The sequence below is a fragment of the Rhopalosiphum maidis genome, chromosome 1, assembly GCF_003676215.2.
Source record: "Rhopalosiphum maidis isolate BTI-1 chromosome 1, ASM367621v3, whole genome shotgun sequence".
NCBI classification, from domain to species: domain Eukaryota; kingdom Metazoa; phylum Arthropoda; class Insecta; order Hemiptera; family Aphididae; genus Rhopalosiphum; species Rhopalosiphum maidis.
Genome location: NC_040877.1, coordinates 55,127,924 through 55,146,467, shown reverse-complemented (window position 1 = coordinate 55,146,467; position 18,544 = coordinate 55,127,924). Strand labels below are relative to the sequence as shown.

The window sequence follows — 18,544 nt, the reverse complement described above, 5'->3', positions numbered from 1 at the left end:
AATATCAGACATTCGCCGGTATATGACTGTATATAGATAATTTTATTAGCATTCATTAAATGTTTGTTATATTATTTAGGCATATATGCTGGTGAGTGTCAGCATTCACATTATGATCATACATACATACTATATATATTATATAGTAAATATATCATTAAATTCGTTTTGAATGTAACCGTCGAGTTGTGATTCATTACTAAGAAATACGTATATTTTTGTATGTTATATTGTCGGGGGAACCTTGTTATGATATTAGCTATCCAGATGGTTTTCATAGCTGGGGGTCAGAGCACTGTGTATTAGTTTTCTATCAATAATAAGACACGTTTGGTTTATAAATCATCGATAATTATTATATTTAAAATAATACTTTACTGTTTTGGAAGACAGCTGTTAATAAGCTTATAGCTGAGTTCGCTCATGTTGATGGTTAATGACGAATTTCCCGCCGTATGTCATTTTAATATACTGATTCGGATGTGTAAAAAGTTGTTAGTGTGTGTATTTTGTATTAGTCAACCATATAGTGTGTTTATTGTTTAATGGAATATATTATATTTATACATAGTGTGTAACGAATGTTACAGTGCTAACTTTTTTTTTTTTAGATTTTTTAGATTTTATCTTAGAGTATATCTGATGTTTTCTTCGGGTATTGACGTTATAGTTGTATGCCCTATTATTGAAATGGAAATGAAAAAATACAATAACTTTTTTAAGATTCGAGTGGTTTTGTTCGTCCACTCAAGGATGGTTAATAATAATATATAAAATAGAGAAATACAATTTGTAACAATAAACCTTGATAGCTATTCTCGTTGACGTCTCTTAACATTTATCATTTTTCCATTTTGTATATTATCCCTGTAAATGAAATGGGTAGGAGGAATACATGGATTTAGAAATAAATTACATACTGTTGTTGTCTTCATATGATAAAAAATAATAATACAATATGTACACAATTCGAAATACAAAATAAGTATATTATTATATTGCATTGTATACGTAATGTATTTATGTAGGTACATATTAAAAATATTATAAACTTATTTATATTTTAATTTGTTGACTCAATTTAAAATTGTATTACATAAAATTTAAACCGTTCGGTATATGTGGCACCATTTATATAAAACATATTCTATTTCAATAAATATTATTGTTAATGTTAGTGTACAAATAATTGAAATTGAATAACTATGTGTACAAACCGTAGTTTTAAATGTTATTTATGACAATAAATTAGATCTACTTCAACCCTTTAAATTATTATTTAAATTACAAATGCAACACATTAAGCACACCGTAGATAACTTGTTTACAAACTGTAACGTATGTAGGAAAAAGCTCTCATGTAGTTCTTGGATTATCTATATGAAACTTTAAAATATACAATACAAATAGTTGGATAGTAAAGTAATATTTGTTATAGACCCATATAACGCATTTTATGAATGTAATAATGTTGTATATTTATAACCAGCTTTTTATAAGTTGCTGTAGTGTATAATATAACATTGAATTTAAAAAAAAATTAAGAAATATAAAATACTTTTGAGTACTATTAATCTGGTATTAAACCCATATTTTATTCGGGCTGAGGTTAATCAGGGTTATACGTCACTCAAGACCGTTTGGACGATTAATTAATTTATGTTCAGTGTTTTATGAGTAATTCTGGTGCTAAGCCTGGTATGGAATTATGGAATACGCATCGGGTAAATTTTTTTAGTACTCACATCATGCTTACGTTGTAATAATAATTATTATTTTGTAATAAATTATATCACATTATTGCATTTTACATGACTAATGTGTAGTAAATACATTGGCAATCATAAGAGTTTAATATTTGTACCGTCTATCACGACATTATGGTTTCGATAACGTTAAGATACATTCAATTAATGGGAAAATCAAATACCTTATGAGTCTTATTTCAATACTATTTTATTATTATTATAATAATATGAATAATATGATGTAAAAAATCAATCACTCCCGTCTGATTTTATTTATGTTACGCTAGCGTTTTTTATTGGGACTTATTCGCTGGATGACATCATACTGAATTTTTATTTTCATTTACGAAAACTATTTTAATTTATTCGAAATTCGTAAGCGAATACCGTACTCGTATGTCTCCAATAATGGAGCTGTAGTGTATATAAGAAAAAAAAATACAATTGTGTTTTCATTTCATATTTTTTTTTTCGTAAATGATTCCGTATTCATAAAAAAAAAAACAAAATGCAAACAAAGAGCCTTTTATCTTTATTCAAAATACGGCTTTGTATCACTACCTCGTCTCATCAACGTGTTCGTCACTATTGAAAATAATTTGTATTTTAAGTTCACGTTGCATATTATGCACACCAAACTCACTACATAAAAACGACCCCATTTAAAATCTGTTAAACTTGAAAACATTATACTGCCTACAAAATGTTCACATTACTCTACACAGATGAATTAAAGTTATTGTTTTTTTTTTTTTTTTTATAAAAATGAAGCTTGCGAGTTTCTGATAATAATTAAAATTCTCATATTGTTATGGTGATACAAGTTATTTTTAAATATTTATTGTAACATTATCAAATAGATAGGTTTTGTCGATACAATTTTCATTAATTTGTAATATGTTGCTAAATAAATTTAAAATATTTGTTCTTTGTATTGTCCATTCAATATTTAATTTCATCACAAACCTTTTTTATATTTTCCCGGTATTCCATGTTGTTATGGTTTTGAAGGAGATCAAAGTTCACCGAGATGGATATATATTCTTAAATAATGATATTTTTTTTTGAAATGATTTTCTTACAGTATTGTTTCATATTTTTTGTCTTTTTATCTTTTAACTCTGTCTGTTGGACTAACGGAATTTACTTAAACAAAATTTCATGTTTTAAATCACATAAATTGTAAACATACATTTCACGAATAAAATAAACTAGTAATATTATAAATGAATGTTTAAAAATATTTTTTCTCTCTTCGCGTATTATAATATTTTTAGAGACTTTCATGTAGTATTGTTCACAATTTGTCATATTATACTTTATGACTTGTACAACCCGAATAGAATTTAACATCACTATAATACACCTATTTTAACACTTACTGCAACCCAAAAAATCCCGAATGATGCGTAGCGTTACGTACCTATTAATTGTTTGATCTTAGAAACAACACAACGTTCGTCATACACATTACATTCATATTAAACTATATTAATACACGGCGTTTAATTCGCAGAAACACTCAATATGCTGCACGGGATTTTTATAAAGATGTTTTTTTTTTTCAACAAAATGTACATTTATTTGTTCAATAGTGAATAAATATTGAATGTACTATGTACATATATCATGTGACGTAATACAACGCAATGTATAATATTTTCAGGGATCCCGCGGTGCTTAAACCATTTTTTATGTTACTTTTTTTTTTTGTTCAAGGGCAGAGTCATGTAAAGTTTCCATGTCTGTTTACAATGCTGACAAAAATTCCAAACTACATGGAGATATACGCAATGCGAGTGCACGTGTTATGTACTTAATATATATAGTGTATTATATATGTACCTATATATATCCTATAAAATTAAATAATTACATTTTTACATTTTGTTTTATCGCGCAGACAAAACATGATTGATTTAAATTACTCTTTCGGTAGGGAATTCGATTAAAGTTAAAAAAAAAATGTTTGTTCGAGGTTACACATTTTATATGCGTGGGTATAAACCGTTCAAATTGTTCATGTTGTATTTATAGGTCCATATATTTAATATTTGATTGTATTTATAGTATAACACCAGGAGTAAAATTGTACACCTTTAGGTAAATAAGACGTTATATTATTCTGGAAAGTAGATTTAAAAAAAAAAATTGCGACAATATGATTTTGCATAAAGAAAACAATCAATACGATCACAATTCATTTATACAATATGTGGTTTAAATTATATATAGGTAATGAGGAAAAAACTCACGTCAGGTTTACGTAAAACCATTATAGAAGGATACAAATTTACATTTAAAAATGTAAATATTATTCTTAATTAGTTTACGTTCATTGTGTACTTACCAACGTTATAATTGAAAATTATCTACCCTACTGTTCGTGTATACGTATAATATACGTTACCTATGTTGCAACAACAGTTTTGGACTTTGTTGAACGTTATGGGATAATGGACGTACGTACTTTTATTTGCTTAGTTATTTCCAGTTATCCTACAACAATAAAAATAACCAACCGCATACAATAATATAGGTGTAGGTAGGTATATAGACAAAACACGCACACATATATAATACAATAATATGAGTGTTAAAATGTGTACACTCGCGTACAAACACTACTGCAAAATATATGTACATTATTCACAACAGTATGTATATAGTGTAACTATACTTTGTATATATACGCACCTAAACTATCATTAGGTAAATAAAAAAAAAAACAGAATAATTATTCATTCTGGACCGCAGTTTAGGTATTATATCTATACCTTATACATATACAGAACTAACGGTTGACAATTATTCAAACGCACATTCTCATTTTTCTAAGAACGCGCGCGGGGGGAGGGGTTTGAAAAAGTACCGTTTTAGTGGGTATTTTATTAAAAACGCCTACAATCCATACAACCATTGCCGCTGTTAAATTAAATTTTACTAAAAAAGTAACTATATCTTATACTTCTCGCACATATGCCTACTTACAAAGTAGCTATACGAATCTCGTGTGATGTCGTATTAGTACTTCCTAAAGATATAAAGAAACCGCGGACGAATATAATTATATACTATACAAATTAAACGCTCTAAGTGAAAAGTTTTAATCGGTATACTGCATATGTGGTATCTGTGGGTGTACACGTATGTATACCTATATAAAGCATATATATATATATAGATCTCCGCTGCCAAAATGCTCTCAAAAACAATTATTCAAAATCACGCCCGTTAAACAGGGACAGGTGTTGTTTTAATCGGATATGCGGATTTCTGAACAAGTCGCGTTGCTCCGGAAAGGACCGCCACCGGATGCAGATCATATTATTTAAATGAGAAAAGGTTGCTGTGCAAAAGTTCACACATTTCCATACGAGTTCTAGCGTGCGCGTTTGTATGTGTGTATGTATGTATGTTTGTATGAGTATGTGTACTTTTAAGCCTTGGCCAGTATTTTGTATTTTTTTTTGCTTATACGAGCACAAAGCTCGAAATTAATATTTTTTCACCCTAACTTCCACCGCTCACTTTTTTCTTTCCCTTTCTATCACCCTTTTTATACATATATATGTATTTATATTGAACTATAAAAAAAACCCGTGCGCATATATATTGTTATTTACATATTGAGCAAAACGACCGTAGAATGGCGGGGAAAATATTGAAAACAGTAATCGACCGAAACCCTCACATGAATTTGTATGAATAAAAACGTAAAGATAAAAATGAATAGATATTTCTTCAAATATGTATATCCTCCAGTCTCCTTAAAAAAATCCCACATTACATTTGTATAACGTCTTCGTCATGTATTATTCGTATATGTATGACGTATGTATGTATGTATGTATGTATGTATGTATGTATGTATGTATGTATGTATGTATGTATGTAAGTATGTATGTATGTATGTAAGTATGTATGTATGTATGTATGTATGTATGTATGTATGTATGTATGTATGTATGAATGTATGTATGTGTGTATGTATGTATGTATGTATGTATGAATGTATGTATTTGTATGTACATATATGTATGTGTGTATGTAGGCGATCGCGTTCCACTCGTATAAAAGCCACTGTATACGACGACGTTCCCATTTCGCTGATTAAACCTTTCTGGAAAAATGTCTTACTATATTATTATTTACGGCACGCGTGTTCCTAAGTAGCATCCGTCGCAGTACAGTTATTTCTTTTTAGAAAAAAATAATATAACCTAAAAAACTGTATATACACCTAATAATGCTGTTATATAATATATTAATTAGATTAATTTGATTGTTAAATTACGTTTTTCAGGCCGAAATATGGAGCGTTTTCATTGCCATCCTGAGAAAATCCGTTCGAAATCTGCAAGCGTGCACCGACGTCGGACTAATTGAGTTGGTCGTAAACAGACTAGCGCGTGCCGACACCGTCGTAGCAGGTAATAATGTTCAACAATATATTACGTGAATACTGAGTAGCTTTATACATATATATATTTATTTATATTATCTAGGTGTAAGTGTCGTCGTTTAGTTTGCAATATAAACACTATATTTTATTGTATATGGCTCGATCGTGCCATTGTTGCTCGTCAAGTTTTAAAAAATATATAGTATCGTTTAATACACGCCTATTTTTTTTCCATAGTATTGGTACAATATTTCCGATTTTTAATATTACTTTTCGACTGTTTTTATTTTTATTTTTATAAATGTGTAATAATTATTCTGTCGTATAATGTATCATAGTACAAAATGATTTGTTTCCAAAAATGTTTTATAATAAAAAAATTCCTATCACTTATTTTTATAGTTGGGAAAAACGTGAAGTTTTACGCAAATCCAATTTTTGACAAAATCAATTTTGATTGTTTGATATAACTAGAAAACGAATAATAATAAAAATTTTAAACTTTCACCAAATATTTATATTATCATTTTCTATTTACAAATTGTTTATGCCCGTAATTTCAATACAGAGCTCCTCAAACATTTTTATTTTTCAATTAAAAAATATCAAAAATCTACAGTCACAATATTTTTTTATAAAGTTCAAAGTTAGAATGTTAACAGTATTCATACAAATTTTGAAATTAAGTTCATTATTTTGTTGTTAAAAATTCATAAAAATTATATTTCTATACCTAAAATTTAAAAATTTAATACAGTTCTTTAAAATATGTTCAATTTATGCGAAAAAAAATTCTACCGAAAAGCCAAATTAATTTTTTATGAGAATTTAAAGTTAAAATGTTTATGATATTCGATATTCACCCGTAAAATAATTATTTCTCCTTGAACATTATTTGAAATTTTATCATATTTAAAAAAAAAAATTACAATAAATACTTAACATTTTCACAAAATGTTTATATTATCATTTTTGTGATAATATAACATTTTCAGGAATGAGAAAAAGTTTAAATTTTTTTTTAATTTTGTATACAAAATTCCTTAAAAAGTTTTTCACAATAAAAACATGAAGTTTAAAAAATATTTAAAGATAATTACTTTTAGATATTTAATGGTTTATATTTGGACGAAATTACTTATTTAAACAATAAATAACAATGTTAATCATTTTGTAATAATTTAAAGCAATCGTTCATGGGAAATAAAACTGTTACGTATATGAATTTTATTATACACAATACAATTTTTGATTTTTTTTAAGATAGTACCTATTTATATTATGAGTCTATTTTTACTGATTTACAGTTATTACAGAAAGACATTTTGAAAAGGCATTTTGAGTTTTATACATTTTTATAATATGGAATAAATGCATATAGTATTATAATACTTAAATACTATTACTATATCATTATTGTCTTATCCAAGAAAAATTGTATCAACTTACCGTAATACAAAAAGTAAAATAAATAACTTTAATATTCATATCAATAAATATATGATGAAATGTACTTAGTGATATAGAATGGCAGTCCGTTTCCGCTCATCATAATTTTTCGTGTACAATTGTAACCCATCAAACACCTAATATACAGTTTAAAAATAACCAGTTACTTACACTTTTTTTTTCTAATATGTAAATTGTACTCTTCTCTCTGTGTTCACAACCAATAATAACGAATCATAACAATTATGTTTTCGGTAGGTATTGATTTTTAAATAATGTATTCTCGTTCGCTGCAGGACATCAAATTGACGAAAAACCATTCGTATCATTACTTAAGATAACAATTTATTGTCCCTAGCATTCCGTTTGTTCGTACATTATAATATTTGTGAATAACATTAAAAACACCAAATTCTACAAAGGGCTTTCGAAAGTAAACTTAACGAATGATTCGCCAGAAGCATAATACACTCGTTACGTATGCCGCCTTCCGAATGACAATACATTTTGAATAATATTATTGTACTCATTACGCTAAACCCGTATTTTCGTGTATTATTCGTACAGAAAAATTATATTTTTTATGCGGTAAAAACAATTCAATTTAGTTTAAATGACATTCCAGCGTTATTAAACATTTCCGTTTTTCAATTTGGTTCACATTTATCCAAACATTATTGGTAGGTAGGTGCCTAAACTGTTTTTCGAATGTGCTTTTATGAAACGATTATGATAACATTTTGATGTGTAAATGTAATAAACAAATATAATAGTTAGCATGTGTGTGTCTATATTATTGTGTATTGGTATATGCATATGTGTATTTATTTTATTTACACGAATTATCAAATTAAGTTCAAATTAGAAAAATAACATCAATTAATTCTACGCCGTACTCTAAATATAGTATTTATTTCTTTGGCCCCCATAAATAGTATTTGTTTAACGTTTGAGTTTATCTATTGATTTTTCCACGTTTAACAGTGTTATTAATTCAAACTAGTGATGAAGTTGAAACACTATGTATCATCGGTACGTTTGTACGAATACCGTTTTTTGTTATATATTATAAAATGTCTACCTATCTATTTTTTGTATAAGCAAACATTTTGTTCCGCGTATAGTTATGCATAATATTATTGGAACATCCGTAAATCAACCACGATGTCTCTGTCGTATATATTTTGTCATATTATATCCATATTATATAGTTAGTCAATCAATGGTCTTATTATATTATTATATAGGTGCACCGTGCTCCTCGTCAAAGCTGTTTCTCTTACGGGGATTCCGGTTTAATGTTTGCTGCGTGTTGGTACACACGAAGCGCTGTGCAGCCTTCGCACGCGCACAGACTACATTATAATAATATATTGTGTACAATAATAATCCACTCGGTCGAATTTGTATAATATGGTATCCAACGCCGTGAACGATATCATTTGTTCTCGATCGTCTGATTTGAAATAGTATATACTATGTAGGTAAGTACACGATTTTACGTGTATGCAGGACGTATTTGCATAATATCGGGTACACACCAAATGGTTCTTAAAATTTTGAAGTACGTGGACCCCCGATAAAATACTTAGTCAGATCGCATCATCTTCCCGATCTCGATTTCCTTTCAAATAACCGTTTCATAAATCTCGTGTTAATAAGGATAAGAGAAAACATCAACACGAGAAAAGAAGTTGCAATAACTCGAGTATAATAAATAATATACTATAATAATACAATTTACTTTTAAATTTATATCCAACAATTTCATGACTGTGCTTTAATGTGCTTCTAACATTTAATATTATGTTTTGATACATTTTAAAATATAATAAATAATAAAGTATAAATAGTTATAACTTATAAGTTAACGACTATAGTAAAAAAATACAAACATTTAACTATGGTTATACGGACCTTAGGTTGATGAAATGTTATTTCATACGTCCCCGTACTACCACGATCCGTATTAATTCATCTCATTATTTTATCATCCTTACGATGATGATTTTATTGAAATGTGTAATAGCAAATACAAGAATTATGCGTATTGCGTATTACAATGTACTTGCATATATATATATATATATATATATATTATAATATGTATATAAATTATAGTTTCTTTATTAAATTGTGTGGATATATTTTATTGTAATAATTTAATATCGTATAATATACCAATATACATTAAATTACCTATACCATTTTAATTATTACAATAATAAAATAAAATAATTTGTATATCGGCCATACACGTTGTATTTGGACATGGTTTGCACTAATACACTGCCTACTAAAACTTTGTTAAATAAAACAATAATTCGCACTATTATATATTTATGAATAAGAATGGCCATTCGTATTCACAAATCCGCTCAAAAACGGCTTACAAAACGTGTACGCGAGTACGCGACACGGAATCTGATATCTGTTAAAAACCATTATGCAAATATAAAATCGGCCACGCTACAATTACGTTATCGGTCGTAGTTGTTGGTCTGCTTTAATTGGGTTGTAGAATTTTACTATGGTGATTTTTATTCCATGTATTTACACACTTAAATAATCTCTGAAAATAGTTCCACCGGTCATAGTTAAATAATAATATGTTTTGACGTTCAAATATAAATATGTAATCTGTATTAGAATTTACCTAAAATAAGGACCCAAATTTTCGATTAATATGACTTTGTACACCACTAAAGTAAATTTACTAGAAATCGCTTTTATAATAATAAAATGCCTTTTAAGTTTAAATTTAATAAAAAAATAAAAAAAAACCGTATAATCGCCTTGCAGTTTGCTGTACACTAAGTTACGAGTATGCTTCATCACTGAGTAAGTCATATGCAATGTATGTATTAAATTTGAATCCATCATTATTCATTAACCATTGAATATGAAAAACGATTCTGAGCCGAATTGACGATGTGTGTCTACTGTTTAGTAATACACGTGTAACGGATACTATTTTGAAAGAAATGTTATTTAAATCACTTTAAGTATTACGGTATTTTGAACTAATTTTTCCTAACGACATATTTTATTGGTATATGAAAAAAATTGTCTTAGATTTTAGAAACCAATGAAAACATTAAAATTAGTGTAAATATTTTTAAATTGTATAATTATGGATAGAAGATATTAATTTAAATTATAGTGGTTATTTTTCATGTTTTTACGATTTATAATTTTTGGATTATTACAAAATTCTAAAAATAAATGTGCAATATCCATTGATTAATGTTTAATGAAAAATGGTGTGATACTGCCGGAGTTAACTTATTTGACCACTGTATCGCATTAGATGCTTACTATGAACACTTGTGATACTATCTAAGGTATACGTATCTATAACTTGATATTTTACGTCTAATTCATCTCTACAAAATTATCCTTATTGTGTCTCTTAGTCCTTAGTGTAAACATCCTAAGTAAATGATCGAAACATTTTTTTGTTAAATTTAATATTATACAAACAAACAATATAAAAAACGTAAATTTGGTTTGGTTATTTAAACCATTCCAAAAATATATAACACACCCCCTATCTATAAAATCTAGGACCTAGATGATCAGTCTCATACATACGCCATTAATATTGTACATAAATAATTAAAAATGAAAAGTATTAAAAATTATACTAAAAATATTTTTTTGTTTAGTCGTGTGTTATTTGAATCAATATATAACCTATGCAGTTATATAATATAACTTTTACCCTCTTTCAAATTAATACGGTTCGTTAAAATCCTTTCAATAATAGTTCTACAAATCTACAAAGAATACAATAAGTCTTTATAGTTTAACCAGAGGAATTGTTATTGTGAATTTTATATGTGTTATTAATATTTTCAATATATTTATGATTGTGTTTCTAATGATTTGTCTCTGTTACACAAATAGATTCTTAAATTATTAACAGAGATATAGAATTGGTTTAACAATTGTGTACAAATTTTTTTTTGTGCATTTCATCACGTTTAGAAGTATAAAATATACTTACATCTTCAACATTGAGATTGATTTCTGTTTACACATTTTATCTAGTCCATGAATTTACAGAATTTAAAAGTAAAAGTTTCGAGTTATTTTTTTGAAAGAAATTTGTAATAATCTTACAATAAACATTTGAGAGAAATTTACATGTATTTACTTAGGACTTTCTGTATTTTAGTGTTGACTAGAATATATTTATTTTATGATAATTATAACAATAATGTTTTATAAGCATTTTATATGTCTTGTTATATTATATGTTTTTTTATGTTGTATTATAAGATATTTATATTTGATATCCAGTGTATTTTGAACGTAATTTATATTTTATAATGCACTAATCTTATAGTTATGTATACTTAATAGGCCTATTTTAGAATATTATATATATTTTATTATAAAGTGTCACTCGATGTACTGATTAACTATTAACTGAATATGTAAAATATAGTTTGGAAACTTATTAATCTTGTCAAACTATCGATAATCATTTAATATCAAGATTAACGTGATTTTAATCATTATTTTAATGGATGTTGTAAATTAGCCGTTTACAATGCTGAATGTAAATCTATCTATTCTACATTTTGGATTGACAAAATATGCTAAATGAATAATGATACTTCGCGTTTGTGTCGCAGAACATTAATTATATATATAAATTACAGTTTTATTGCTGGGTCAATGAAGTTTGTGATTTTAAATATGTAGATAGCAATATGCTTTTAAATACAAAACGTTCTGGATACTGACATTTAACTTTAATAACTTCTTAAATTAAAAATGTTAATTAATTAATTATTATGTTTTACTTGTAGCAATTGTTTTAATGATAATTATAAAAATAAAAAAATAATTATAACCAATCCCTTATAGTTGACACTTTCTAATAATTATTATATATTTTATAATATATCCATTGTATGTATATTTTACAATTTTAATACGTTATATATTATTATAATTTTATATTTTCTAATCATTTGTTCAATAATATTTTCAGATCTTTTAATTGACATGCTTGGGGTACTTGCTAGTTTCAGTATAACTGTGAAGGAGTTAAAACTGCTATTGGGTTCAATGAAAGCTGTAAACGGAAAATGGGTAAATAAAAATGTATTAATTTACGCAATAACTATAATGGTTAAGATATTTAAATACAATATAATATTTATTTATATTATATCTTTTTATTATCGTGTTATATTAATAGGTATAATATTATATTTATTCCTAAGTAGTTGATTTAATATGAATTAAATAGGTATTATAAGTACCTAATATAATATGGGAGTGATATTTTAAAAGTTAATTTGAAAATATTTAAAATTCTCAAAGCTTAATCATAGTTGCATAATATATTTTTCGTCATTGATTTATATAACAAATATTTTAAAGTATATTATTTTGAAATTAACGCTTTTGAAGTAAAGTCTAATTTCCAAAAGAGGATATTAATAGCATTAAACTTTAATTTAAGATTGTATTACAAACGCTTTGACTTTTTGTATAGATATTTTGCCAACCTTTCCGCCTTGCCATTTATTTAAAATATCACTCTAATCGGCTTAGTTGTTTCCCATATATTTGCAATATTGTATGTTTGGGAATTGGAATACTGTCCCTTTTTGAACTACCAAAGGATTTCTCTAACTAAATTTTAAGTATGTTTATAATTTAGGATTTGGGTCAATTTTTAATCGTGTCGTTTTTCCTTTCTTGCTTATATTTCATATATTCTTTAAATTATTGAACCATTATATGATATAAAACCAATTTTTAGTTTCATACATATTATATATCTCGCATAAATATGGAAATATTTGCATATTTTAACATTTTTATACTTAGTTAGGTATGTATTAGAAATAAAATTTATTACATCAGTTATTACACAAAAAAAAAAAATAATATTACATATTACATATTTTACTTTTTATTAAAAATTTTAATTTTAAATGATTTTGTCGAAACAAATTTAAATAGTATAGGTACGCATTTATATAAAGTATGAATAAAAAATAAATAAATAATTGAATATTGAATTGCTATGATAAAAACCTCTGCACAGTCACTAAAGCTGTTTCTAAGATATATCCTTTTTTTTATATTTTCTTTTTTGCTGACATGTGTAGCAGTAGAATCTATCATAATTCATAACGCACCAATATAATTTTATCGTTTAGTCTGCGGGTATAGTCGTAAGTAAACAACCGTGACCGATATCTGCCAAATGCCAGTTTTTCTTATGTACTAAACAGAACATGTTTTTCAAAAAAAAAAAATAAATAAATGAAATAAAAAATATAAATATACATAATGCATTATATTTCATTGTACCTATATAGCCTATACAGCCTATATAGGTGCTTTACTATATATTAAATTATTCTGATAAATTCTTGTTTTAAAAAATCTACCCAGATCAATGTACTTTATTATTATTTTTTATAAATTATAATATAAAGTAATTGATTTAAAGTGCACACAGAAAATACTAATTTTTATTACTTTATCTCTAAATATTTTTTTAATTTTAATAATTAATTTTATCCCATCCTCTCATATTTATTATTATTATTAAAAAAAAAATCCGTATTCAATGTTCTGTTCATACTACCCTAAAATGTTTTAGTTAGTAACTATAATTCTACAACATGACACCTGGTGAATATTTATACACTATTTGTTCGTATTATACACGTTTTGATATATTTGCCATTTACGTTATGACTAGAAATAAGAAGCCAATTAAAAAATATTATTTTATTTATTATAATGTTAAACAATTTCTTTATTCAGATTAAAACTAATTTTATCTTTAATTTATTTTAGAGTATTCGCGAATATCATTAAACATATGAATGGGTACACACTTCGATTATATTAGTCTATTATGTTTGAGTGTTGATTTTAATTATTTAGTCTCTTATTTCATACGAAATACACTATTTATATGGTTTGTCATTTTTTTTATCGCTCATATAATAACACTGAATCATTAAATTATATAGCAACCTTAGTTCTTTTATAATCATATAAAAGCTCATAAATTGTAGCTACCATTATTTTTACTATCTTGGGGATCATGATTCATGACTCACTCTCTTAAAATATCTTCAGGATTTTATAAATTTTTACGGTAGATACTTGTATAAGTGGTTGTTTTCTCACATTCTTAACTTTAATTAATATTTAAAATTCTCTTTTCATTCTACATGTGTACGGTTTTCATATTTGCGCGTAGATAATCACTATTTCTGATATGATACATTTTTTTTATCCTCTTTACAAATAATCGTTGAAATATAGTTTATTCATTTATGTTGAACTAAGTATAATTTTTAACAGAAATGTATGTATTATTTAAATAATAATAATAATTGATTTGTTGTATATTTTTTGGTAAGTAAAAATTTTACTTACATGTTGCATTTTTTTTATAAGGTAATAACTTTCCATAGCTGATACAACTTACAAGTGGTTTAGTCCATCTTAATTTTATTTATATATTTATATTGAAACCTTTTTTTTATTTTACTACTCAATGATGTTTACTTTAATTAAGTATACTTATAATTATTAATACGATATCATAGGTAGTTATAAAAATAATTTCATAAATGATTGTGACGGCACCCGTGTAGGTAAACCACGCGTTTGTTCTTCGACAATTTTAATCCGATTATTTCCATTTATATATTATTAATTTGCGCAGATAAATGTAAATTAAACGTTTGTAGTAAGTACAGAAATACTTAGTTTTGAACGCAACTAGTGTGCATCTGGTTGGGTCTACCCCATATGATTCTCCCCGATTACCTTTATAATAATATGATATAATATGTGTATACGTAATATACATGTACAAGATAGCATGGCAGAAGAAATGAAATGAAAACTCCATTAACTCACGGTATAACGGGTGAACTCGAGGGAATCGGAGAGTAGAAAACGAGTGAAAACCATATATATGCTTGTCTATGTATGTACACTAACGTCTAACATATATTATATATATAATATAAGTAATTCACCTCCTATTTTCTTCAAAGTTTCAGTTATTTAAAATCCAAGTTTTGGAATTTTTAAGACAATTTTTTACGTTCTCGAGATTTTTATGTAGGTACTACTTAAAAATAGTTTTATGTGGAGACACTTATTTTTGTTTTTCGAACGATTATGTTTTGAGATATTTAATTTTGTTTACTAAAGATCAAGCCCGTGATAATAGGTTCGAAGATACATAGGGGCTATGATTATTTGAAAATATTCGTGATTAATATTAATATATATTAAGTGTACAATCAAATATTAGTAGTACGATTTTAGTACTTATATTAGTATAATATTTATCTGTCAATATTTATAATCTTTAAAAATGGTCTAAGTATAATAAATACTAGATTTAATATTATATTTATTAAATCTCTTTTAAGAAATAATATCTTAAGTATAAATATTTTAATAACCGATAAATTATATGTTCGATTTTGAATTAGATACATAGTAACATTAAAAAAAAAAACACCCACTAAATAATTTACAATTGAACCAAGAGAAGTTCTCATTTGAAAAACCGAAGTTTGTATTATCTTTGGGCAATGCTTAAATCGTATGAAAAATCTTATAAGAAATTGAAAAAATGGTCATAAAGTATACTTACAAATTCCAAAAATTTAATTTGAATGAATTCTAAACTAAAAGAAAAATTGAGGGAGAGGGATGAGCATATATTTATTTAACTACCCTGTATATATACTACATATATTTAACGGTGTGAGTGTAGGTATTCATCGTATATACAGCATCAGTCATTGAGTTTTATTGAGATTCCTGTGGCATCAGAATATTGAACATATACCTCGCGTAACCTTTAATATACACTTGGTTCAAGTATATATATATATACTCATTCTAGTGTGTGTAAATGTTTAAAGTGTTTGTATTCGATCGACCCAAATGACTGTTACAATTTTTCATTTGGGGCGTTACATGCACTTATATACATATATACTTAATACTTAAATCCGTCGTTTGGAATAGCTCGTTTTCACGTCCGATTCGACGTTCCGAATAAACGTATATTACATAATAGAGCTAGAGATATCAATACTATTCAATATTAGCGTAGCCCGTTCTTGTGTCGGTTTATTTTGTATCAGAAATGGTGCTATTCCAGTAGGTACAATTTAAATTGTACTCTGAATTTATTGAACTCCGATATGCTAAGAGTACGCCTAATTTTGCATTTAATCATGTTGAATGTTATATAAGCAGATTATCATATTATTTGAATATACCTATATTATTAGTTTACATATTTAAGCGATGTGGAGACATAGTGTTGTAAACAATACATTATTGTAGACAATACACTGCTGATGATGTATACGTATTTTGGTGTTTTATTAACAATCACATAAAATATATATTATATATAGTGTATACCATCACCATACATTGCACTTCTAATAATTAGAATTCATCTTCTGTATTGTTTTTATTTATTTATTTTTTTTATTAGAAATAGAAATATTGTTTAATGTTTAATTTATTAATAGTTAACAATGTATATGCTATAGATTTTTCCTTTCAATGTTATGTATTTTTAAAATGAATATTACTATTTTTGAAAAACTAAATATGTAAATGTAGGTAAGTATAGAATATATTTGTTGATTATAAATTTATCCATGAAATTCATGTTTATTGAGAGGAAGTCTCACCCGCGTGTGTTGTCTCCGTCTTACACACTACACGTACGACAGTAAATTTTCGTTCGCCAGTTACAATAGTGTGCTTTTAGTTTTAAAATTAGAGTGAATTGACCTATTATCAAACTTTTAAGCAAGAACATTATCTGTGTTCTATCGTTGGTTTTTTACGATATTTTAATTTTTAGGTGAGTTGTAAGTAGGTATGAAATTTTTAAATATTTGAAAATGCTCATAATTAAAAAATAACTTAAAAATTAAAATATTGTAAAAAACCAACGATAGAACACAGATAATGTTCTTGACTAAAAGTTTAATAATAGGTCAATTCACTCTAATATTAAAACTAAAAGCACACTATTGAAACTGGTGAACAAAAATATACTATGTCGTATACATGCTGAGACGTCCTCTTGAATATAGACATTTGATAGTAACGTTAATTATTCCAAATTGTTTAACTGTTCATCTTCAAAAATTAATATTTGACATAATACATTTACTGCGTTTTTTTAATCATTCGTTGTAGTTATTAGCTAATAGCTATCTTCTATATTCCTCTTATACATATTAAACTATTTCTGTTGTTATTTGACGGACCACTATTTTTCGAACTTTTATTGGCCGTTTCACCTATATGTACAATCATTTGTCATGGTATTTAATGAATTATCTACCATCCACCGTCACAATATCGCTGTACGCCTATCTATACATAATACATATTATTTATTATACTTATAATTAATTATAATTTAAAATGAAAACTCTTACAATTATAGTTATAGTAGAATATAAAAATGCTCAAAAAGTTGCAAGTTTTATTAAAAGTAGAACCTTTTTAAATCCGTGTATTGGGAATTTGATTGTTTTTAAATTTGTTCTTTAGTATTCTAATTCTAAACCACAATTAAGATATATTCAAATGTTTTAAATTAAATTCAACATTAGGTAAAATTATATACGAAATAGGTTTTTTTTAAATGATGTTTTCAACTTAAATATACACAGATAGATGTAGATATACGTTTTATTTACAAGCACTTTGAGATTAGACATATCCATTACGAAGATTTACGCAGAAGTAATAATAAGCACCTAATAATATCTGATTGTTGTACTAGATATTATATTTACAAAATCACATTAGGTCATAAGTAAATTTTAATATTTTAACGATTTAAAAAAATATATTGGTATAAATATTATATATATTGTGTACG

General features: G+C 26.1%; 1 protein-coding gene across 4 annotated transcripts in view; it reads left to right on the top strand.

Annotated features, from left to right (window-relative positions):
* The window catches only part of LOC113549846 (neurobeachin), a 219,751-nt gene that overhangs the window by 115,836 nt on the left and 85,371 nt on the right, over positions 1-18,544 (top strand). For all 4 annotated transcript variants that reach the window (XM_026951441.1, XM_026951596.1, XM_026951362.1 and 1 more), the window contains exons 3-4: positions 6,055-6,181; positions 12,608-12,708. In XM_026951441.1, the coding sequence (XP_026807242.1) occupies positions 6,055-6,181; positions 12,608-12,708 (228 nt within the window). The remainder of the gene's footprint in view (positions 1-6,054; positions 6,182-12,607; positions 12,709-18,544) is intronic.